The 25,606-nt window shown below is 40.7% G+C and overlaps 2 protein-coding genes across 2 annotated transcripts; one reads left to right on the top strand and one right to left on the bottom strand.

Moving 5' to 3' along the window:
* The first annotated feature begins 248 nt into the window (after window positions 1-248).
* Cacybp (calcyclin binding protein) lies at window positions 249-9,853 on the top strand. Its single transcript, XM_026388470.2, has 6 exons — window positions 249-486; window positions 5,137-5,356; window positions 5,936-6,032; window positions 6,514-6,613; window positions 7,797-7,894; window positions 9,031-9,853. Exons 1-6 carry the CDS (start codon window positions 466-468, stop codon window positions 9,185-9,187), a joined length of 693 nt encoding a protein of 230 aa, XP_026244255.2. The 5' UTR covers window positions 249-465; the 3' UTR covers window positions 9,188-9,853.
* A 2,957-nt stretch (window positions 9,854-12,810) lies between these two features.
* On the bottom strand, window positions 12,811-16,658 carry Mrps14 (mitochondrial ribosomal protein S14). The gene is made up of 3 exons (XM_026388482.2): window positions 16,569-16,658; window positions 15,704-15,862; window positions 12,811-13,297 (listed from the first exon to the last, which is right to left on the bottom strand). Exons 1-3 carry the CDS (start codon window positions 16,611-16,613, stop codon window positions 13,115-13,117), a joined length of 387 nt encoding a protein of 128 aa, XP_026244267.2. The 5' UTR covers window positions 16,614-16,658; the 3' UTR covers window positions 12,811-13,114.
* Between the last annotated feature and the right edge of the window lie 8,948 nt (window positions 16,659-25,606).

Raw genomic sequence — 25,606 nt, 5'->3', positions numbered from 1 at the left:
GGGGGCAGTCCACTCGCCAGCTAGCTTCCGACTTGGACTCCGAATATTTACGTCACTTCCGGGGCGGGGTTAAAAGAGCGGTTCTGAGCTGCGACTGCGTAGCCAGAGCAAACACGGTCAAAGCAAAACGCACCAGACTGCTCGGGCGGAGGGGGAGAGACATTACTCTTCGGGAGCTGCCGCTTAGCTCGCGAGAGTTGAGCGTTGCTAGGCGCTCGCCGGCGGGCGGGGCCGGGCTCGGCGGGGCGGGGCCGGGTTCGGCGGGCGGCGCTCGGGGTGGGCGGCGGCATCGCGAAGGTTCCAGAGGCGCCGCGTGCGGAAGGCGGGCCCTGGTCTCGCGCAAGGTCGGTGTGCGCGCGGGCTCCGCCTGTGGGGGCATCGCTCGCGGCGGGCGCGCTTGGCGCTGCGTTTCCTGTCTCCGGTGCACGGCTGCAGTGCGGGCCCGCGGGCTGACCCAGCCGGACCATGGCTTCAGCTCTGGACGAGGTAAGGGTCCGTCTCGGCCCACGCCTGGCGGCCGTCGCGCTTCCCGGGACTCCCGCGCCCCACCTGCCGCTGCCGGCGGGGGCGGGGCGGTGCCGCCCGCCTGCAGGTAGTGGTGGCGGCGCGGCTGCGAGCGCCGGTCACCTTCACGTGTCTGCGGGCCCTGGCGGCCGTGGCTTGCGGGCTGGGGACCGGAAGCTTCGCCAGGCGAAAGCTGGCTGCAGAAGCCTGGGTCAGCTCGCGGCGGGAGGCTGTGGGAAGGTGTTTCTCTAGCCGAACGCGTAGCTGGGTTTCCCTGGGCGAGTGGACTTGCCGCTCCGCCCCGGAGTAGTGGTTTCCATCTCCGGGGTTGTCAGGGTTGGGAGAAGTGCTTGGCAAACAGCAGACGGCCACATACGTGCTGGTTTTTAAAAATACATGATTGGAAAAATAGCTGTAATTAATGGTAGGAAATTGGCCTGTTTTTAGCTCTCTAGACGCTGGATGTGGGCGAATGAACTTTGTGGAGGCTTACTTTTGCTCCGTTACAAAACGGGACGATTAAGCATTCATTTTTCCTGCCTGTGTAGGTTGTCAGTACAAGATACTGCTATCCACGGTTGAGTGCTGGGTATCGAGTAAGATTCGCTTTCTGGGAAATTTCCCTTCCATTTGAATGACATGTACTGGTAAATAAAAAATTTGTGTTTTAAGTAAAAATCTATATGAAGAATTAATCTGGGTGACTTGCCACAAGTGACTTGGGTACCATGTGACCTGAGGGGAGCCTCGGTGGCTTTACAGTCCTGCATGTGGCTAGCCCAGTGTCATCCCCCATCAAAGTAAGGAACGCTTTCAATTTTATATACTGAGATACACGTTTAGGGACGCCTCCTTTTTGTGTTGTTTAGACGTAAAAATCACCTTTTGAACAATTTTGAAGTGTATATATTCAGTGTTGTGCAACCATAAGCGTTATCTTGTTCCAGAACATTTTCATCAGCCGGAAAATGAAAGCCCTTAAGTGCTCTGTAAGCCCTCACTCTCCACTCCTCCTTTCCCCTGGCAACCACCATCGCTTTAGTTTTTGGATTTGCCTATTCTAGGCATTTCATATAAGTGGAATCATGATGTATGCGGCCTTTTGTTTTTTGGCTCATTTATCTAGGATGTGTTCAAGTTCACACATGGTGTAGCATGTGTCAGAACAGAATTCTTTTGTATGGCCACATGATGGGTATTTTCTTCACCCATCATCAGTGGTGGACATTTGAGTTGTTTTCCCTTCTTGACTAATAGGAATAATGCTTTGAATATTTGTGTACAAGTTTGTGGACTTGCTATCAGTTCTGTGGGTTATCATATACTTAAGCATGCAGTTGCTAAATCATATGGCAATTCAAGAAACAGCTAGACTGTTTCCAAAGTCGTTGTACCATTTTATATTCCCACAAGCTCATGAAGACTTCAGTTTCTGCACATGCTCGTCAACATTTGTTATTTTCTGGGGCTTTTTGGTTTTGTTTTTATACCATCCTAATGGGTGTGTGAAATGGTATCTCATGCATTTGATGTGTTTCTCTAGTGACTAAACATGTTCAGCATCTGCGTGCTTGGTGTTTAGTTGTATATCTTTGGAGAAAAGTCTCTAATCCTTTGCCCATTTGTGAGGTAGTTTGGTTTTGAGGTCTCTAATGAATAATTAAGAAACATTTGAAAATAAAGGTATAAGAATAAAAGGGAAATGTGGTCTTTGCATTCACAAAAGAAATGTATGTCAAGAAGGCAAACAAGGGATGATTACAAGATAATTAGATAAGAAACTGCATCTTAAATTAGTATGTGTTTAGAAAGCACACGAAAGGAATGACCTTTGCTGGTTTCAGGTCAAAAAGAACAAGAACTGGGGTACAGTTCTGTGATTTGTTTCAGTGGATACCTTAACCACAGTACTTCAGAGCCACAACTGACAATACAGAGGGCCTGGGAATTCAGCCACTGGGAATCCCTTGCTTAATAATTCTCAGTTCTTTGGAATTGGCTAGATAAAGGAATCCTAGACTGATCAAAAATAAAACCTCTTGGGCTGGGGATGTGGCTCAAGCGGTAGTGCGCTCGCCTGGCATGCGTGCGGCCTGGGTTCGATCCTCAACACCACATACCAACAAAGATGTTGTGTCCGCCGAGAACTAAAAAATAAATATTAAAAAAAAATTTAAAAAAATAAATAAAACCTCTTAGTAAGGTTTATTTAATACATTACCCATTTTTGACAAATAAATCCCTGCTCTGGGAACAAGTACACTCATTATACATTTTAGTATCTTTGTTATGTTGGTAGAAGAAACAACAGGAGTTTTTGAAATCATTATAGTTTGAAGATTACTTTGAACTAAAACACTATGCTCAAAAGATGTTTGCTTTTTTTTTTTTTTTTTTTTTGGTCTTAATAGTACAAGTTTTCCTTGGAGGGGAGGGAAGATAATAGACAGGAGCTTGATACTTTGGGAAACAACAGCATCTGAGTTAGATGAGATAATAAAACACATCGAATGGGGCTGGGACTGCAGCTCAGTGGCCAAGCGCTTGCCTAGCCTGTGTGAGGCACTGGGTTCAATCCTTAGCACCACATAAAAACAAATAAAATAAAGGCATGCTGTCCGGCCTCAGCGACAAATTTTTTTTTTAAAGACATAGAATACAAGGAAAGTATTCTTTCTGTTACTACATTTTATAAGGCTAATAAACATAAAGGCTTTAAAACTTCATAGTATTCTGATGTTATACTAAGTTATCAAGTATTTGGTGGGGGAAGGATACCAGGGATTGAACTCAGGGGCACTTGCCACTTGCCCCAGCCCTATTTCATATTTTATTTAGAGACAGGGTCTCACTGAGTTGCTTAGCACCTTGCCTTTGCCAAGGCTGGCTTTGAACTCACAAGCCCCTTGCCTCAACCTCCCAAGCTGATGGTATTACAGGCTGCTCAAGTATTTAAAGATTTTTATATTGACCCTTTTATTTAATGTCAAGTTATGAAGTAAGATTTTTCTGATAAAGTTGGCTACTGTGAAACCAGAACTCAGTTATTTGGAAAGATCTTGTGCATTTATTGGCACTTTTGTCAAAGAAATTTGGGGGGGAGGCGTGTCATTTAAGCCAGCAGTTTTCTAAAAGTGTCTTTTAATGGTGGAACTTCATAAAATTTTGACTTCATGTCCAGAAAGTAGAACACACTTCATTAGGTGATATATTGGTGTGAGAAGAAAACAAGCCATAAGCCTCCTTTCCAAGAAGATGTTGCATTTTGGACCATTTTTCTGGTTTTTCCTGTGCACAACCAAGTCTCAGATGTCTTACTGTATGACTGACATAGCTGCCAAACCAGATATAGTCTTTTTTTTTTTTTAATATTTATCTTTTAGTTGTAGTTGGACACAACAACTTTACTTCACTGAGAGCCACAGCCAGGTCGGAATGCACCTGGCATATTACCAGAAAGAGTGGTTGAGAGGTGATGCCAGCAAGCCATTAAGATGATAATTAAGTTAAGCTGTGTAATTGCTGTGACTGGATGATGCTGGATTGAAAAGGGCTGTGTATTCAGTTGTATGTGGACCCCTTTGCTGTCCCGCAATAGGGCAGCTCCTGCTGCCTCAGGCTCCCATTGAGTTTTTGAGGAGCCCAGTGGAGGGCCAGAAGAAGGGGAGGGAGTTCTGGTTATTGTGTGGTGTTCCTGGAAGGGCCACGTGGGTGACGTTGTTGGGAGTTCGGGCAATAAAGGAGTTCCTGTTTGAACCTCCCTAGTGGGGGCTCGGTTATTTTGTGCCCAGCCAGACTGTGGCATTTCACTTATTTATTTTTATGTGATGCTGAGGATCGAATCATCCAGGGTCTCCAACATGCAAGGCGAACGCTCTACCATTGAGCCACAACCCCAGACCCAGATATAGTCTTAAAAGCAGAATTTTTAAAAATCTTGTCTTAAAAATTCAAACTTTTTCATGTGGGGTATTTAGCATAAGACTATCAGTGAGGACCAAGCACTGAATGAAAGTAGAACATTGCTTCAGTAAACCTTCCACAGCCTGTCAGCATGGATTCCTTCAGCCCTTTTAATATTTTAAAAAAAATGTTAGCATTTGATAATGCTGGTCTAGGAGTTATAAAGAAATCTGTTGGGCTGGGACTACGTTCAGTGGTAGAACGCCTTCCTCGCTTGTGTGAATCACTGGGTTTGATCCTCAGCACCACATAAAAATAAACAAATACAGACACTAACTAATTTTTTTTTAAATCTGTTAATTTCTTTGAGAAAATTTTTTGTGTTCTCCTTTTTAAATCTCCAAAGTTTCTTGTAATAAATGTCCTAAAACAAAGGCAGATAATAGTTTACCAAAATGGAAAATACAGATGAACCTCTTAAATTTTAGTTATTTCAGTAAGTTGAAATGAGTGGTAGGAGCTGGGTATGGTGATGCACTCCTATAATCCCAGAGTAGGGAGGCTGAGGCAGGTCAACCTTGACAACTTGAGGTTGTTTCAGAATGTAAATGGACTGGGGATGTAGCTCAGTGGTAAAGTGTCCCTGGCTTCAATCCCCAATATTGCCAAAAAAAAAAAAGGTGTAGGTCTTACTTATAACAGCTAATTTACCTTCTATTTTTAACACAGCTGCAGAATGATCTAGAAGAGGTAAAGGTGTTGCTGGAAAAGACCACTAGGAAAAGAGTACGTGATGCCCTTACAGCAGAAAAAAACAAGATTGAGACAGAAATAAAGAACAAGATGCAACAGAAATCACAGAAGAAACCAGAACTTCTTGACAATGAAAAGCCAGCTGCTGTGGTTGCTCCCATCACAACGGGATATACCGTGAAAATCAGTAATTATGGTATGAGTTGATCCCCTGCATCTAGTTTAACATTTGACAGTTCATGTAAGTTAGTTTGACAATATGTTTTGAAATGGCATTTTGTTAGATATTAGTAGGTAAGTCAGATGAACACATTGAGATGAAGACTAGGACTATTTTAAACTCACATCTACCATGTCCTGGAAAGGAATTGAGGAAGTTAGGATTGTATTTTACATAAGTAGAGCTGATTGTAGAATCAGTGCTGATGTTTCACCTCCCTTTAGGCAGAGAATTAGTATTACATAGGCTTAGGAGAAAAGTATTTCCCCAAAAAAAGAGTAAATGAATTTATGTAATCGTCATGTTTTTATTTGAAGGAAAATAAAATGGGTTTTATGTTCAAAACCTGAATTTGAGAATTTGAGTAACTTTGGGTAAAGTGTATTAACTATTTTGAGGGTTTTCTCCACCTAGAAATTTTCTTAAATTTTAATTTTTTCATGTTACTTAATTTTCTTTTTTATTTTACTGAATTTTATTATAAGCCACATTATGTTGGCTGTTAAGCAGTTTTGGAGACTTAACTTGTGTTTCATATTTTATTGGTGTTGCTAGGATGGGATCAATCTGATAAATTTGTGAAAATCTATATCACTTTAATGGGAGTTCATCAAGTTCCTGCCGAGAATGTGCAGGTTCATTTCACAGAGAGGTGAGTTCTCAACATAATGGGAAAGACAATGCTCATGAAGAGTCTTTTTTTTTTTGCCTTATCATTTCTGTAAAGTTTCTAAGATTTTGCTTAATTATGCTTTATAAAGCATAATTGTAAAACAAATTATAATTTTTTGCAGAGGTGAAAGTCATCTGTATTACCCATTTGTACATACTGAAATAAAGTCCATAGCTTTAAAAAAAAAAAAGGTAGCTGGGTTTGGTGACGGTTTAGCTGAGGCAAGAGGTTTGTGAGTTCAAAGCCAGCCTCAGTAATAGCAAAGTACTAAGCAACTCAGTGAGACCCTGTCTCTAAATAAAATACAAACTAGGGCTGGAGATGTGGCTGAGTGCCCCTGAGTTCAATCCCCAGCACCACCACCACCACCATTCCCCCCACTCAAAAAAGAAAGAAAGGCAATTATGAGATTACCTTTTTATACAACCAGAAAGATAATGTATTTGCTGTTGTGTTGTAGGTCATTTGATCTTTTGGTAAAGAATCTAAATGGGAAGAGTTACTCCATGATTGTGAACAATCTCTTGAAACCCATCTCTGTGGAAGGCAGTTCAAAAAAAGTGAGTGGTTTGTTTTTTTTTTTGTCAGAATATTGTGAAACTTACTAAGTTATACCTGGCTGATTTAGAAATTCAGATGAATTAGAATTTATTGGCTATATTAGGGAGCAGCAAACTATAGACCATGCCTGCTTTGTAAGTAACATTGGAGCATAGACTTTTTTTATGTGTTGGTGTGGCTGCCTTTGCACTATATTGACTGAGTTAAGTAGTTGTAACAGATGAATGCTCTGTGAAACCTAAATATTGACTATCAGGCCCTTTACAAAAACGTTTACCAACTCATCCTGTAGAAAAATAGATTATTATAACGTTGCATTAAAATCAGGTGGAAAATAAACTTTTTAAATGGTTAAGAGCGAGGCTTGAGTTTAATGCCAACTTTATCATTTACTGGTTGTGACCTTTGGCAGCTTATTATTGTGCCTCACTTTCCCTATTTGTACAGTGGTAATAATTTATTTCACAAAATTGTAATGATATGCTGATGTGAACTACTATATATAACGTTTAAATTAATGATAGCTATTATTAGGTATACTGTGTGTATAAAGTTTCTGATACATAAAAGGAGGTCTTAACTACTTGACCTAATTGTAGTAGAAGCTATAAAAATAATGGAAGTGTCTTAAATTTCATACTTGTCATGAACTTAGATAATCCTCTTTTCTATCATTTGAATAAATGAGGTTTAATGCATCAGGTATGTAGACAAGTCATTCTACAGTGTTAAGGAATATTATAAGAGAATTTATTAGCTTGTGTCTCCTTGCAACCCTCTTCATCACCAGTCCTATAATTGAAGAAATATTCAGAGACTTCTGGGAATTAATATTGATCACTGTGAAAGGAGTTGGAGGTTCCTTCTTCTTCCTCACCCTCCCAACATACTTCATATCATTCTTTCAGTCATTAAAATTCAGCCACCTCCTCCCTTTCTTCAGACACCAGGATCATCTCATCTTGGGGCCATTCTGTTGGCTTTGCCAACTGCATAGAATGCCCTTCTCCAGATTTTGTTTCCTCTCCAGAGAATCCTTCCCAAGTTCCTGCTCACATCCTCCATTAGCACCCTCTTTATCTAGAATAAGTCCCACATATAATAGGCTCTTGAAAAAGTAACTGTTTTCTAAATATACTAATCTCCATATGTTTATAAGTTATATTTTTTTCCCGCTTCTAGGTTAAGACCGATACAGTTCTCATCTTATGTAGAAAGAAAGCAGAAAACACACGGTGGGAGTACTTGACTCAGGTTGAAAAAGAATGCAAAGAGAAAGAGTAAGTCTACTTTTATTTCTTTTAAGTATTTTAATAATTTTCTTGGTTGGGATTGTTGTTTGATTTTTATGGATAATGGAACTGTAGAGACTGATTTGGCCATTTATGTTTTTGATGTCCACTGAGTAACCCCATTGTCTTACCTGCTTTCAACTGCCACAGCCTACTGGAAGAGGTCATGTGTTCCACAGGTTGCTTTGTAGGTGTTTATAGTTAGAGTTGGCTCTTTAGTACTGGCTCTCAGTCTTAGAATGGTGGTATATCTACAGATACTGTGCCTATTCTTAGGAATTTTGTTTCAGGAGTTCCAGAAAAGCTCAGATATTCATGTATGTGTGTTAGTAATTCTTCAGATGTTTGTGATATATAGTTTCACTACCACTGGTTTAGGGGAAAAGATGAATCTCTTTATCCTTCATGACTGCATTGAGTTGGCTGTCTGTGTTTCTCACTTCTTTGGTAGCCACATGCATTTGGGTTGTGGTTGGCTAGAGTGAGGGATACCAAACTATCTGAGGAATTGATTTTAAATTCAGACTGAAATACCCCAGTATAGGACCCTGTCTTATTGTGTGTATCTCCAGTGCCCAGTACAGAATCTGGCAAATAATGAATTAAATACATTTGGACTTTCATTGAACTGGAGATGTACTGACCATATTTATTAAGACTATGCTCTTACCACTGGGGCCCAGATCCATATATCTCAGGCTTAAGAGAAGGGCTTTTCTAATAAAATGTAGGCACTTCGGTATGTATCTTTGTATAATGTTAATGCTTGTGGGTTTTTCCTCAAGAGTATTTTTTAAAAACATAACGTAAAGAGTATATTTAAGAAATATACTCTTAAAAATTAAAAGCTGAATCCTTATTATTTGGCCTGCTAAAAAAAAAAATCACTTGAAATTACAGTGCCCCACAGTAACTCCGTTTTTGATGACCACTCTTTGGTACATAATGTGTACATGTGTGGTTAGTGTATATTTTCATTAAGATGAATTTGTATATTTGGATCGAGGGTACTTTGATACTCTAGTTTCCTCTTACCTCCACCCATTTATTTCCTACCAGCATTAATCTGAAATTGTGTCTTTCCATGCTTTGATTTCATTATCACATGTGTTCTTCTTTAATAGAAAGCCTTCATACGACACCGAAACAGATCCTAGTGAGGGATTAATGAATGTTCTAAAGAAAATTTATGAAGATGGAGATGATGATATGAAGCGAACCATTAATAAAGCCTGGGTGGAATCAAGAGAGAAGCAAGCCAAAGGAGATACAGAATTTTGAGACATTTAAGTCTTTTTGGGAACTGTGATGTGGAAATATGGATGTTTCCAATAAGGGATTGTTGGAGAGCTGCACATATAAATTTGACATAACTATTTACAGTAAAGGCAGTAAATTCTCCTTTACTGGAGGATTTATTTAAATAAAATGTGCTTATTAAATACTTACTCCAAAGATGGTTTCATTGGTACCTGGTCATTCCCCCACCCCGCACCCCCAAGAAAGAGTTATATGGCATTTTCATTGAAATGTAAAAAGCAAGTCCTGCCTCATGAAAATGATAAATTTGTATTTTTGTTCAGCTAGAAGTATTTGCTTGCCTGGAAGTTAGTGACATCAGTTCCCACCAATGTAATAAGAGTAAAACCTGAATTTTTGCATAAAATTCAGTTGTACACGTCCTTGGAAGTTGCTGTAGAGTGATTGCTTATTTCCAGCTTAAGCAATGCATTACCATACACACAGTCACATGCTTCTGTGTAGATTTAAATGCATTTGTTTACGAATACAGAATTGAAATTGAAACTAAAAACAAGGATAAGCATCTTTGTAGGAGCAATTAGGTCTGCTGTGGATCAGATGGCATATAAAGGTAATAACCATTACCCAAAAAGAATTTGAAAATCCATCTGTTTCTAGGTTCAATAAAGTTGGGTTTTTATTTAATGGAATAGTTTTTCTCTGTTTGTTCAAAAGTATGTCAGAAAGATTAGGCTTTCCTAAAATCAGAAGCCAGAGCAAAGTGCCATGAGCTTTATCACTACATTTTACTGGAGCATTATACAGTGTAGTTAGATGGAGGAAGCAATTAGAGGATCCAAGAGGACCAACTAAATCTGAAACTATAACAAGAATTTGGTAAAAGTGGCAGGATTTAAAATAGTCTAGATCTAGATATGAAAGTATACAAATATGAGAAGACATGAAGGGAATTCTACGAAAACAAAAGTAAAGGGAAACTCTACATAGATGGTTTTATTCATTCTAGATTTTAAATCAGTTGGTTTTAGCTATATAAAAATACATGGGAGGGGCTGAGGTTGTGGCTCACAGGCGGAGTGCTTGCCTAGCATGCATGAGCCACTGGGTTCACTCCTTAGCACCACATTAAAAAATGAAATAAAGATATTGTGTCCACCTATAACTAAAAAATAATGTTTTTTAAAGTATACATGGCAAGAAAAAAACCTACCATAACCAAAAATGACATGTTGAAAATTCTCAACAATTAACAGTTTATAGGAAAAAAGTAAATGACCTGAAATATAGAAAGATGTTCGTCTTGTTCAGAAAAGAAATTAAGAAACTACACTGTTTCTTATCTATCACTGGGGAAAATTCCAGAAGATAAACATACTGGTGCTATTGTGTTGAGGCTATAGAGAAATAAGGACACGTGGAATGGAATGTGTTTTACCTCTGGCTTAGAATTCTGGGAAAGATAAACTGGCAAAAATTTGGAATGATCTATATAGAAGATTGGAAACACTCAAATATCTAACAATGGGACTAGCTAAATGCTATATATGGTTACATCCACATGAGGGAGAGGACCTCCAGCCACAAAAAAAATGATTTCTATGTAGTGACACAGAATCACCAGGTCAGAGTAGTAGAATAGCAAAGCACAAAACAAAGTAGTCCTACTACCTTTGTAAGAAATGGTTAGAAATGTAAATACACTTATTTCTATTTTAGAAAATCATTTAGAAACTCAGAATAAAAAATTGCTTCCAACAGGGAAGAAAGGAGATGGAGATAAAAGTAATACTTTAATAAACTGTTCATTTTTAAGAACCATCTAAAACAAAATTGAAAATGTAAAAATAACCCTTATTTGAAAGTAAATCAAACTCTTCCTGCTGCTATAACAAAATGCCTTAAGATTAATTTGTAAATAATAGAAACTTATTTCTTCATCTGGACGCTGGGAAATTCAAGATCAAAGTACTAGCTCTGCATTTGGTGTTTGGTAAAGGCTTTTGACTTCCAAGATGATGCTTTCTCAAGAATTCTCACATGGTTGAATTGCACAAAAGGGACAAATATAAATACAAAATGAGTGTTAATCCCATTCATGAAGGTGGTACCTTCCTAACACCTCATTTCTGTACTGTTGCACCAGGGATTGATAAGTCAACATGAATTTTGAATGGGCACATGCAAACCATAACACTCAAGTTAGCAGTATAAAATTGAATACCAGTGCTAGTGAGAGGGACTATCAGACAAAAATAACCACAAAGGAATCTTAAACTGCAACCACTGGGTTGTTTACACAAAATTGGGGGTCAGAGAAATTAACGTCAGTTACTAGTTCAGGTATTAGAGCATTCTAGTTGGTAATTTGTCATAAATTAGAAAATATGAATCTAAGGTATATCACAATTCCCTGAAATTTTCATTCTTAACCTGAGTTCCAGACTATGGTACCCAGTGTATACTAGACTTCTCCATCAGATGATAGGTATCTCAAATATTGCATGACTAAAACCTGAACACTCTATGATCTGTTTTCTCCTAAACCTGTTCTTTTCTCCATTATATTCTGTCTTGAGTTGCCCTTTCCATTTATCTTACCAGGAACTCAGAGCCATCTTCACTCTTAAATAATATAATTAGTTTCTTAAGTCCTACCTAATTTTCTTTCCAAAGTAATACTTTGCAAATCTGTCCTCTTTTTGCTAATGCCACTATCTTAGTTCAGGCCCTCAATTCCTGAACAATCAAGACATCCTCGTAACTGGCTGTCTTGCCTACAGATTTACCTTTCAAAGCTTTAAGATTAATTTGTAAATAATAGAATCTTGAAAATTCCTCAGTCTAGAGGCTGGGAAATCCAAGATCAAAGTACTAGTTTGGTGTTTAGGAAATGGTCATCTACGGGACAGCTATCAGAGATCTGTAGATGAACTGTCATTCCTTTGCTTAAAACTTTCTAGTACCTGGTAGTTAAATGAAGTCAACCCCTTCACATAATGTGAAATCCTCCATGACAGGGCTCTTGTGTTGTGCTGTTTTTTTTTTTTTTTTTTTTTTAATGGTGCCTCACTGTTGCCCAAGCTGACCTCAAATTCCTAGTTTAAGGGATCCTTCTCCCAAGTAGCTTCCTGGGTAGCTGGGATTATAAACACCAAAGCACCTAGCTGAAGATTTTATATATGTATTTCACATGTATGTAAGTGGGTTCTTTCATAGTAACATGTATTTTTCATTACTGGGCTGATCACACTGTTCAGTTACTGCACAAGAAAACCTGCTGAATATAGGGAATATATATTATTCCAACAAAGCTTGAAGAGGCATATTTTACAGTAAAGATGTAATAAGAACAGATGGTTCTTCTGTTCAGCTGTCAACACAAAGCAGTTGAGTATTAGCCAATAATACAGGTCATCACCTTTAACTTCCAATCCATTGTTTAACAACTAATAGTAAGGCAGCCTCTGCAGGGCAGGGAAACTAACCCAGAATTAAATTGTCTGTCTGTTGGGTTATCTACAAGATAAATACTGTTTTACCAAGTAAAACTTCAAAAAAATATAGAAATCCTTATGTTACTAAAAGATAACTCTTAAAGGAAAAGCATAGAGAAAAAAAGAAGCGTACAAAGCCTGTTTCCATAGAAAATACTTTTTATTGCCTGCTCTACTCTTTACATCATGTATATGGACAGTATGTTTAATCTTTTAAAGAATTTAATGACAGAAGGAAATATCCAAATTTCTTAAAATTTGAAAGTAATTTATATGTAGCACAGGGTAGATGAGACAATTCTACTGGACACCTATATAAGCTAGGGTCTCAGGTTGGGGATGTGGCTCAATAGCAGAGCACTTGCCTGGCATGTGGGAAGCTCTGGGTTTGATCCACAGCATCACAAAGTCTCTTCTTTCCTGAAAGTTCAGTAGGTTCTGGAGCTGATTTTTACCACATTGCTCGCTGGACCCCAGAAAGTTGCCCATGGTCAGCTAAGTGTCGGAAGACGATTCGACTAAGCCTCCAGCGTCGCTTTACACCACGTGGACGGGATGTCATAACACATCGATTCCTAATCCTAACAGGACAGCTATCCCGGGGAAGGGCTGCAATTTCTTTATCAGCCATTTCCTAAAGGGAATCACAACATTACTACACAGATCACATGCATTTACTTTTTCTAGATGTTTAAATTTATGCTTAAAGAAAGGGCTGTTCTTTGTCAGCCAGAGCTTCCCAAAGAACCCTGGACACGTAGTAAACCTTAACCTGAGTAGAAACCCATAGACCAGAAGGCTGCCAGAAATGTTTGACATCCTTCCAGTGTGGTTTATAATTTGAAACTTTAGCATAGTCATAACATTCACAAACCAAGGTCTGGGGACGTGGTTCAGTGTTAGAGCACTTGTCTAACGCGTCTGAGGACCTGGGTTCAAGAAGGAAAAAGAATGTGTTGGATGTAGTAACACACCCATAACCTCAACTACTAAAGAGCCTAAGGCAGGAGTCCAGCCTGGGCAACTAAGCAAGACCCTGTCTCAAAAAAAGAAAGAAAAAAAGAGTCTTAGGGATGTAGTTCAATGGTAAAGTGCCCCGGGTTTAATCCCCAGTGCCAAAAAAACAAAAACCCCACAAGTTAAATTAAATCAATGCATATGAAAGCCATTAAATTAACAAACTAATAAGCATTAAGAATAGTTCCTGATCACCATGCTTATGCATGTATTGCTATTATGAAATATGTAGAGAACAGAACATTTGCCTACCCACTGGCAAATTCCAAGCACATAGTACAGTATTAGTGATGATAGCCACATACTGTGCCTTGGTGTCCCTGCACATTTCCATCCTATAACTGAGTTTGTACCCTTTGACCAACATATCTCCAACCCTACCCCTGGCCTCCTAGCTCCAAAACAGCATGACAGAGTCAATGAGTAGTGGATACTAAGTGCTATGCAAGAAGTGGAGAGGAGAAATGACTGGGTTGGGAGGCTGAAGCAAAGTGTCATGGAGCAGATCTTCACAAATGACTATAAGTTGGTTGGTTATGCATAACTTCCCTTGTTCCCAAAATGTTTTAAGACAGTTTACATGTGAGAACATTTGGAATAAGGAAGTCAATGTAGAAAAGATAAATGCCTTAGTACACAAAAAGTGCACACTGAAAGCCTATAAGCTTCTGGAACTGGGTCATAATTTGGTTTGTGAGCTACTTGGCAACAGCAGAGAGCCATGATCAGTTTCCACACTGATTCTCTGCACTGCTGTTGCTGGTACTGACACCAGACAGGAGGTCTTCATAAATAATGCACCCAACATTTCCCTCTGGCTTTACTGACATGTAATTCACAACTAAAATGTGTATATTTAAGGTATAGAACATGAATTATGTGTGTGTGTGTGTGTGTGTGAAAACTACCACAATCAAGCTAATAAAAGATATCTTCCATCATCTTCCATAGTTACCTTTTGTGTGACTGTGGTAAGAACACTTGCTTACCCTCTTGACAAATTCCAGGTATACAGTACAGAATTACTGATGGTAGCCACATGCAGTGCTTTGGTGTCCCTGCACATTTCCATCCTATAACTGAGCTTGAACCCTTTGACTAACATCTCCCCAACTTTACCGCTGGCTTCCTAGCTCCAAGAAACCACCATTCTACTCTCTGCTTCTGTGACCACAGTGTCTTCAGCTAAGTGTCTCAAGAGACTCTTCTTACTACTCCTAAGTACAGACAGCTTAAAACCATTATGGTAAAAGCCATAACTGAGCAGTCCAGGAAATTCAATTTTCTGCTCATTTGGCTTAATCCAGACAAAAAAGAATCTATAAATGATACTTATTTATTTATTTATAAATATGAGCTTTTGGTAAAGTGAATTGCCTTGAGTTTAAATTATACTCCCTGACAAGGTTTTTTTCCCCCCTCCTGACAAGGCTCTTTGAAACAAGTGTTCTATGTTGTACTTAGGCATAGAACCTTATGCTTCAGAGGGTCAAGTAGGGTTGATTCCATTTTATTCAACTTGAGGAGCATGATAAGAAGCGAAGCCTAAATGGCAGACCACCTCAGCACAGAGGTGGGCAAGGGAGTCCAGGAAGACAGGTCCTGAGCAAGAACAGTTTGGGTCATGTTCAAGCACCTGAAGCACTTGGCCCCATGCACCAGCAACACTTCCTAATGCCTTGATTGCTAAAAGGGTGGGATGAAGGCTAGTTTGGAAACTCACCCAAGTTTCAAGGCTGTTTATGCTGATCTGGACAACCGGATTTTATTCTCCAGAAATGATATGGATAACTAAGTCACAACAAACAGTATCAAAAGTCATCTGATGTGAGGGCTGGGGTTGTGGCTCAGTGGTGGAGTGCTCCCCTAGCAGGCAGGGGAACTGGGTTCAATCCTCAGCACCACATAAAAATAAAACATTTTGCCCACCTAAAACTAAAAAAATTAAAATAAATATTTTTTAAAGAAAATTATCTGATGTGAGTTAATGATGTTGGGGTAGGAAGGGACTCAATTAGCTAACCTGAAGATCTTTGGGCAAAATGGTATTCTTCCGGAGGGAATTGATCCGCAATCTGTCATCCGCATATTCATAGGCCATTTTTCGTCTCTTCACATCACGCAACATTTTCCAGTCTACATAGTAACCTCGGACCTGGCGTGAAGCTAATGAAGGAACCACCTAAAAGACAGGCCAGGAACGAGTGAAGGACATGGACGGTCAGGCCTCAGCTCTGCCAGTGTTCCCCAATCAGCAATCTTTCGGTCCCTTATTATGAAGCAATTTTTAAAAAGTTGTTTGGGATCATTTTAATAATTCAAAATAATAGATTTCCTAATTAAAAGATAAATAACTTTTATGGACATACACTCAGTGGTGATAATTAGCATGATGCCAATAATGCGTGTTGGAAAGTGACACATTTTCACACACACCTTTTGCTGGCCTTTACGCTAAAATTCCTCCAAAAGGCTCGTCCACACTCAGTCTCCAATTTCTTTGCTCCTACTCTCCCGGGAACGTTTCCGTCCTCACCACACTGCAATCCTCCGCGGCCAATTCTCAGCCCTTCTTCTGAGCGGCCGGGCACCTCTGCGCAGGGTCGCCCACCCCGCTCCCGGGAATTCTGTCACCGGCGGCTTCCGCGCCACCCACCGCACTGCCCTGGGTTCTCGCTTCCTCGACCCACACTCCTTCCGTGTCCTAGGTGTGGTCGGGGTCTCCACACCATCCGCTCCAACCTGCCCGAGTCGAGCCGGAGGCGGAAGTGGTGGGGAGAAGCCTGGGTCTGGTCCTCGAGGGGTGCTATGGTGGTAGGGTCGTGGGGACCGGAGGTTACGCCACTCAGGAATGAGAGGAAGGGAGGTGAGAACGGCGCGGGCCTGACCTGTCGGAACGTCCGCAGCAGCGCGCCCAGCATGGAAGCCGCCATCTTGTCCGCGGCAACTTTATTGACACTGGCGGATACCGCGGTCTTGGGGGCGGGGCCTGGGGCGGGGCCTGGGGCGGGGCGGGGCCTGGGGCGGGGCGGGTCTTTAGCCTACTGGAAAGAGGGCGAGTTGAGGCTGAGCTCTCGCGGGACTTCACGCAAGTGGGGCAAATCACAAGTCCAGGGGGGTGACTTTGGCGGTGTTGGCAGAGTCTGAGGTTCCTCGCATGTCTCTATGCATACGTCTACACACTTACTTAAACTAGTAGGTCCCCACTCACCTGTTTTCATTCTCCCCCACCTTCCAGTTTATCGTCCCCAGCTGTCCTTCCCCCGCGTCCCTCCGTCCCTCCTCCGTGTTCCGCGGGGAGCGGGACACGGCCTGAGGGAACCGGGGGTTCCATTCCCCGGGTCGTGCTTCCGGGAGACCTTGCGCCTCCCTCCTCTCGCCTCTGGAGGTGGTGGTGGTAACAGCGCAGCTGGGTTCCCGAGTGTGTCGGGGGCTTTTATAGACATCCTGCCTGGGTTGGGCTTCAGGGGAAAAGGACCCGGCGCTGTTTCTTCTCCGGGGTGGGGGACGTCCCTTTAAACCCCGCCGTTTTCAGCCTCTAGTACCGGAGACTTGGGGCGTCTTGGTAGCCGCTGCCGTTGTCTGGGATGACCGTTCGAAGGGCCCTCTACGCTGTGACTGGAGGAGAGGCGAGGAGTGGACCTAGGCCCGTCCTGTGTCGAGGACGCGTTGGTGGGGGCTGAGGAGAGGCCGGGTGTCGTTCCCATCTGCAGTCTTGCACGCGGGAACCTTCTGGGAGAAAGGAGGGCTCCTTTCTTGGAAGTTCAGGTTTACCGGAACGTGTCTAATGGGAGGAGACAGCATGAGCCCGACAGGCTAGAATCAGAGAAGTCCTAGATGGGTGTCAGAACGTCTAAGCCCATGTTATGTCTTTCCACCCCACAACTGGAGTCATCTTCTGTGACCAGCTCAGGAAATGGGTGCACTGTGAATTTATGCCTCCTTTTTGTAAGACTAGCTCCCCCCTCCCAGCTACCCAAAATTCCTGAATACCTTAAAAAAAATGTAGTGCAACATGCATAAATGTCTTAGTCCACTTTGTGCTGCTATAATGGAATACCTAAGAACAGACATTCTTACACTTCTGGGAAGTGAAAGTCCAACACCAAAAGGCCTATATCTGGTGCAGCCCTTAATACTGCATCATTCGGAGCAGAAGGCAGAAAGGCAAGAGCTTGGAGAGCGAGAGAGAGCCACACTCACTTGTTTAACAAGCCCACTCTCAAGTCAAGGAACCCATTCCCATGGTAGTGACATTAATCCCCTGGAACGTGATATAATAGCCTTTCCAAAGGTCCAGCCTTTTAACACTATTGCACTGGGGATTAAATTCCCAACATATAAATTTGGGGGTCATGTGCAAACTGTTGCACATAGCACAAAATTTACTATTTAGCCATTTTTTTAAACTCTTTTTTAAATATTTATTTTTTAGATGTAGATTGACATTTTAAGTGCTCAGCTCAGTGGCACTGATTACTTCACATTGTTGTACAACCATCACTACCATCCATTTCCAGATCTTTTTATCTTTCCAAACCTAAACTCTGTACCATTAAATAATAATTCCCCATTCCTCCCTCTCCCCAGCTCCTGGCCACCAGTGTGCTACTTTCTTCCTCTGTGAATTTGAGTACTCTAGGTACCTCATATAAGTGGAATCATACACTATTTGTCCTTTCGTTACTGGCTTCTTTGACGTAGAATGTCTTCCAGGTTCACCCACGTTGCGGCACATGTCATTCATTCCCTTTTATGCCTAATATATCATTTTATACCACATCTGTTTTCTGTCTCTTGGAGGATACTTGCTTTGCTTCCACCTTTTGGCTATTGTGAATGATGCTGCTGCTGTAAACATGTGTGCAAATATCTTAGCATCAGTATCTTATTAAGCTATTTCTCTAAGAAGGGATTGAATAATTTTAGTGGTGCTTGTGAGACAGGAATCTTTGAGAGAAGACTCCAGGGTCTTCATTTATTAATTGTGCACCCTCCTCCATTAGCTTGTGGGGAAGTGTGGTAATATCTCAAGAAGGCTCACTTCACATTGAGTTCTCCCCAGGAATCTGCAATTTTTGGCCATTCACAGGAATGTGGGAATGGCTGTTGGCCTTACTGTCCTGGAATGTTAGAACCAGGAGGACCATCATAATTTGTTCATTTAATTATTCAACAAATATGTACTAAGTGCCTGTCATGTATCAATGTGTAAGTGTGAGGGTGTGGGGAGGCTGAAAAGGAAATCTAGCCTTTCTAATATACCTGGAGATTAGGGTTTAGGTGCTGGAGAGATCCACATTGCCAGTAATATTACCCTTGCCTTTTCCTCATATTCTTTCTTAAAACTATTTTTTTGGGGGTTGGACAGCGTAAAATATTTTGAAATTTGATTGTAAGTTTCTAGTTTTCATAGTGATTCTGTCTAATAAAATGATAGGGATGATTATATAAAGGATAAAATTGAAGCACAGAGAGGTTAGGTAAGTCCACAGAGATTTTCCTGTGCCACAGTCCATGCTCTTATCCTCATTCCACATTGTCCTTCAAAATGGTAGCTCAAGGATGAGGCCTGACTATTGTTATGGAAAGCTGTGCCTATTAATTTATTCATTGATTAATGTATAGAACTATGCTATTTCAATCAGTATCCCAGTGAAATTTTTCTTAACAAAATAATTCTTTAAAAATATATATGTATATGTGTGTGTGTAAATAAATAAGTAGGATGGGAAGGTTGTAGATAGCTATGAAGTTTTTTTTTTTTAAAAATAAATTATCTTGCTTTACCAGATATTAATATGCCATATATTATAAAGTCGTAAAATTGAGCTAATTGAGTTAGTGTGGTACCGGTAACAAAATCACAGATAGGTAAATGAACTAGAATAGGTCAAAAAGAAACCCCAACATAGTTAGAATCTTATTGTATATATTTTTGTTTCTTATCTTTTAAATTTTTACTTTGTTTTGGAAATTCTTTTTAGAATTATATATAAAATAAACAATATATATAATATATGGCATATATAAGTATATATAAACATTATTTGTACACACACACACACACAAATTTTGTACTAGGGATTGAACCCAGTACCAAAAAAAAAATTGAGTCACTTTACCACTGAGCTACATCCATAGCCCTTTTTAAAAATTTTTGCATTTTGGGCTGGGGATGTGGCTCAAGCGGTAGCGCACTCGCCTGGCATGCGTGTGGCCTGGGTTTGATCCTCAGCACCACATACAAATAAAGATGTTGTGTCCACTGAAAACTAAAAATAAATATTTGCCGCAACCCGGCTGTGCACAGAAGCACGAGCCACCGCAACCCGGCTGGGCACAAAAACACGAACCGTTCAAACAGGGAACAAAGCTTTATTTAAAAAAGCCTCCAGCGTCCCGTGTGCGTCTTGCTAGCAAGCCGGTGGACCCACATGTGTCACCGGAACCGGGTGCCCGGACCTCCCCCGGAAGTTCCCTCCTACTATCCTTCCCCAACCAATGGGAACTCTCCCATTACATGAGTGACATGAGTAACCTGAGTCCCGTAACAGGCCGAGGTGAACAGCAGGAGTCCAATTACCATAAGAATGTAAAGCTTAACATAATCATATCATCGCAATGGCTAGCTGGCAGTCACCTAAACCAAAGGTACCATGTATCAATACTTTTGCTGTGGCTCCTAGCAAATATTAAAATTCTCTCTCTCAAAAAATAAATAAATAAATAAATAAAATTTTGCATTTTGAGACAGGGTCTCACTAACTTGCTTAGGGCCTCACTAAATTGTTGAAGTTGGCTTCTAATCTGTAATCCTCCTGCCTCCTCCTTCCTGAGTCGCTAGAATTACAGGTGTGCACCACTGTGCCTGGCCAGAGTTTCATTATATATATATATTATATATATTTTTATATATATTATATATAAAGCATAAAAGTCATTGAACAAATGGTAATGGAAGAACTGGGTAAAGATTAGAAAAACTTTTAGAATTTATCTTCACTCTTACCATACATCAAAGAAGAATTAAATACTAACAAATACTTTTAAAAAGAAGAAAATACAGATGGATATATTTTTTAAACTTTTAAATCCTACTAGACAATTCTTAGAATATCTAATACCATTGAAAGTATTCAGGGGCTAGGGTTGTAGCTCACTGGCAGAGTGCTTGCCTAGCATGTGTGAGGCACTGGGTTCAATCCACAGCACCACATAAAAATAAATAAGTAAAATAAAGGTATCACGTCCATCTACAACTAAAAAATTTCTTTAAATGTATTCAACCTAATAAAAAAATAATTTAGTTGAGATATGAAAAAAAATATATTCAACCTGACTAGTTTCCAAGAGAATGCAAATTTATACAGTGAGATTAATTTAAATTAGCAAATAATCAAAGATTTAAGATAAATCAGTGCTGTCAGAGGTGTGGGAAAATAGGTAATTTTATCTTCCTGGTAGAAAAAAAATAGGCATAACTTGTCCACAAAGTGATTTGGCAAGAATTTTTTCAAAGTTTATACCTATTGATCCAGTTATGCCACTTTGAGGAAACTATTCTAAGGAAGTACTGAGAAACTTTAATTTTATTTATACAGACATTTACCATGGGATTATTTATAAGAAGAGCAAATTGAATAACTTTAAAGTCCAACAGTGTGTGGGAGAGTTAAATGAATTAGGAAATTTGCCCTGCATGGTGGTACAGGCATCCCAGCTCCTTGAGACGCTAAGGGAAGAGGATTGCAGATTCATGGCCAGCTGGAGAATATAGGGATAATGCCAGACACAGTGATGCATACCTGTAATCCCAGGGACTCGTAAAGCCGAGATAGGAGGATTGCAAGTTTGAGAACAGCCTTAGCAATTTAGTGGGCCCTGTCTCAAAATAAAAAATAAAAAGGGCTGGGGATGTAGCTCAGTGGTAAAGTACCCCTGGGTTTAATCCCCAATACCAAAGGGGGTAAAAAACATGCTTTGGATACAGCTCAGTGGTAAAACAAAGGAGAAAGGGAGGGAGGGAGGGGGGAAGAATATGTCATAATTCTAAGTTAAGAAATCTGATGGGTTTTAGCCAGGTGTGGTGCACACCTATAATCCCAGAAACTCAGGAGGCTGAGCAGGAGGATCACAAATTTGAGGACAGACTCAGAAACTTAGCAAGGCCCTAAGCAAGTTTGTGAGATACTATCTCAAAACAAAAAATAAAAAGGGATGGGGATGTGGCTCAGTGGTTAAGCAACCCTGGGTTCAATCCCTGGTAAAAACAACAACAAAAAATCTAATGGGTTTCAAGTGTTAAAGCATATATATTTATAGGTATAAGTATAGATTAGGTATATAGAAAAATGTATGGTTGGAAATATATATGATGCAGTAAGAATAAAGACGAGTAAGCAAATTACTTTTCTTATGGCCTGAATTTTTCCAATTTTCTTAAAATATACCTATATTACTTATAGACTCAGACATGTTAAATTTGATTTAAAAATATTAACCAGTTCTTATCTTTTTGTGCCTCTATTATTTTACCCAAAATATTTAAAAAGCATGTTTTTTAAGGGTGAAGGAAAGGGTCATTCCTATCCCCATCAATATGCTTTGCTTCCTTGGGGACAAGGCAATCAGAACTGTGGCCAAAGCAGTAGGAAATTAAGAGTCCAGGGGTATTTTCTTCATTGTTATTTAGTATGACATCATCACTCCTCTTTTTTGTTTTCATTTTTCTGGCTTCTCCATGTCTACCATCAAATAGAGAATTGATCATTTCCTTAACTTCTCTGTGTTCTGGGAGGATTTATTAATTATTCCCTTTCCTTATCTTCAACTAGTAACTAACAGACCTAACTTGGCTGCAGCCCCCGGAGTTGCAAAGAAGGAGCATTTACTTGGCATACTCTTGTCTCAAGAGTCTGGCCCTTGTTGAGTCACCAGCATCCTTGGACTAAAACACTCTCCCTGTCTGCTCTGAAAGTGCTTTACAGAGATCTTCTCCAAGAGGGATAGTGGCTGCTGGGTATGTTTTGACTTAAAGAACCAGACTTCTTGGACAATCAGAGGAAACTACTTAGAGGAAGAAGGCGGGAATGAAGGAAAATGAATGTGAAGGGAGACAGAAAGGCAAAGGACACACATACACACACAGAGTCCTGAAATGGTGTATATGGATAGTGGATTAAACCTCTGTTCTCATTACACATCTGTCTTCATTTAAACACCACCAGCAAAATAATAATCCTATTGGCTTGCCAGTTTGGCTGCAGAGTATGGGTGGCTCCCTGTTTCTGGAAGCAGCCACAGGGCCCTTGTTTGTGAGCCTCCTCCTGGAGCTGTGTGCTGTGCATCAGATTAGACACAGGATGGCAGTAATACTGCATCTGAGGTCCTACACTCAGCCACCCTCTCCCAGTTTCCATCAGTTTGCCTGATGCATATTGGAAATACACACACAGCTGTGCTCTAAATGAAATGATGGCACTACCCTTCATCAGTAGGAACTGTGAGATGGAGTTGCCCTCTTTTGTAGGAGTTCCAGGTTAAAACAGGATGTGCAGTTTGTAGGGTCCAGTACAAAATACAAATACAGGGCCCCTTGTTCAAAATGCAGGGGGAAAAAGTGCTGTTATACGAAGTAAAATGTAAAGCTTTTCCTTTTCTCTCCCAGATTCTCAACTTGTCATGGTTTTTTAATTTGCTGTTTAGCATTGTTCTTAGTAAAGAAAAAATATTACATTTAATTTTAAACTGTTGCATGAATTTTACCACTCATCTCTATATTGTATAATGCCAGTTCCCAAAGCAAATTAAGAGCATTTAACTTGCATGCAGAATCAATGAAATCACACAATTTATGTTTTATAGTGTGTGCATGCCTACGCATCTCATTCTTAACAGAATGGTGGAAAAAAAGAATTCAGTGGCTTTTATTTCATTTATTTTGTTTCTCCTTCTTTTTCTTTTGTAGCGCCAGGAATGAAACCCAGGGCTTCCTGCTTGCTAGGCAAGCCATCTGCCACTGAGCTACCCCAGTCTGTTCTGCTTCTTGAAATGTGCACATTCCACCAAAACATTCTCCCTTCAACTTACTGATGAGTAAGGAGGACTGAAAGGAAAATGTCTGTTCCCCCTCCCCCCAGAAAGCTGTAATCTTCTTTCTATGTAGGAGTCAAGGTCTGGTGGCCTCTGGGGGCTGCCAGTGCCCCGGCTCAGTGTCCCCTATATGGTGGGTCCACCAGGATTCCATCTTGGTGGGCATCCCAGGAAGGAGCAGCAAGGCAGATGGACACACACATCCCTTCTGCTCTTGAGCATGCTCCATTGTCCCATCAGGTTCCACTCCCAAGTCACAAATTCAAGGATAAGAATTTCAAAGTAGTGAGCCAGATGTGGTATCCTCTCATAAGGTTAATCTGTTATCCCACCTACTTGGGAGGCTGAAGCAGACGGATCTAGAGTGTGAAGCCAGCTTGGGCAACTTAGCAAGACCTTGATTTAAAAAAAAAAAAAGAAAAATTACAGATTTCAAGATAGTGACAGCAGAATGAGCCAAGCATGGTGTTCTTTGGAATATCTGGTTCTGTGGGATGCACAGGTGGCCTACTCATGAAGCCAGCCCTGGCCATAGCCATCTACACACCCACATTCCCACACTATGCCTCACCCATATCTCCAGAAGGTATTTTATCCAGGAACCAAAACACCGTTTTTATTTCTTTCTTTTTTTTTCCCCCAGTGCCAGGAACCAGGGCCTCATGCATCTATGTAAGTGCTCCATCACTGAGCCATGTCCCAGCCAGCCAGAGCACCTTAAACCCTGCCTGAGCTTATGAGCATTCATCCCTTTAAGGAACAGTTTCTGAGAGTTCCTGCTGTGTTCCATGTACTATTCTAAGAGCTGGAGATACAGTAGTGTGCAAAACAAAGTCCCTGTCCTTATGGAACTTACACCATAGTAGAGGGTAAGGAAGAGCTAATTGCCTGGTATTCAATTAAGCATTTGATGAACTAAACAGAATTTAGTGAAAAGGTTTAAGAAAAACTAAAAGATGCCCCTGGGTTCATTCCTCAGGACTACGTAAAAGTAAATAAGTAAAAACAAAGGTGTACAGTGAAAGTAATAAATATTAAAAAAAAGAAAAAGAAAAACTAAAAGGTAGATGAAAGCCTTTGAGAGGAAGAACACTTAAAGGGAAACTTGAAATGGGAAAATCCAGTGTGGCCAGAGGCATTTGGGGGGACTGATGAGAAGTGGTGTGGCAGGGATTGATTTTGGTATCAAATGGTGATATGCTACAGGAAATAAAGCAGGGAAGAAAGATGAAGAATTTTGGCAGGACGTACTGTCTAATAACATGATTAGAGGACGACTTTGGATGATACCTCTTGAACAGAGACCTCTGGACATGAGGGAGTGACCTAGGAGGCACCTGGAGGAAGAACATGCAAGCTGCAGTAGGAACAGGAGGCCTAAGGGCTGAGAGGTGGGAACGTGCGGGGTGTGTCTGAAGGAGGCAAGGAGGAGCTAAGTGAATGAGAAGGAGAAAGAAGGTGAAGTCTGGAGGTGGGGGGTTTGGGGGTAGGTCACAGAGGGCCTTGCATTCCCACCATTTCCTATAAGCACTTCCAATTTTTGATTAATGGCATTGTTGACAGTCTCAGTCCCCTTTGGCTCCTTTTCTCTCTTCGTTTCCTGGATGCCATTGCAAACCCTCTTGGCCACCTCTTGCTCTAACTACCACCTGGCTGACCAGTTCTGAGCAGACTACTACTGGCTTAGTTCAGCTGCAGTAAGAGATACCTTGGGTCTTCAGGCCCCTCTCTCTTGGCTTCTCTGATGTTGATTTTGGACTCTGAGGAGCCAGGGCCTGCTCAGCACTCATGCATGCACAGGTACCAAGAGCAGGGGAGGTGACACAGAGGG

The sequence above is a fragment of the Urocitellus parryii genome, chromosome 9, assembly GCF_045843805.1.
Source record: "Urocitellus parryii isolate mUroPar1 chromosome 9, mUroPar1.hap1, whole genome shotgun sequence".
NCBI classification, from domain to species: domain Eukaryota; kingdom Metazoa; phylum Chordata; class Mammalia; order Rodentia; family Sciuridae; genus Urocitellus; species Urocitellus parryii.
Note: the sequence above shows the minus strand (reverse complement) of the source record. Positions and strands in the feature narration are given on the sequence as shown.

What these genes read in the sequence shown, in the direction of transcription:
- Cacybp (XM_026388470.2), top strand. Translation starts at nt 466, where the DNA reads ATGGCTTCAGCTCTGGACGAG. An exon ending in CGTGAAAATCAGTAATTATG is followed by an intron (nt 5,357 to 5,935) that starts GTATGAGTTGAT and finishes TGGTGTTGCTAG; the next exon opens with GATGGGATCAATCTGATAAA. An exon ending in CAGGTTCATTTCACAGAGAG is followed by an intron (nt 6,033 to 6,513) that starts GTGAGTTCTCAA and finishes GTTGTGTTGTAG; the next exon opens with GTCATTTGATCTTTTGGTAA.
- Mrps14 (XM_026388482.2), bottom strand. Translation starts at nt 16,613, where the DNA reads ATGGCGGCTTCCATGCTGGGCGCGCTGCTGCGGACGTTCCGACAG. An exon ending in TGCTGCGGACGTTCCGACAG is followed by an intron (nt 15,863 to 16,568) that starts GTCAGGCCCGCG and finishes CCTGTCTTTTAG; the next exon opens with GTGGTTCCTTCATTAGCTTC. An exon ending in TTTTGCCCAAAGATCTTCAG is followed by an intron (nt 13,298 to 15,703) that starts GTTAGCTAATTG and finishes GATTCCCTTTAG; the next exon opens with GAAATGGCTGATAAAGAAAT.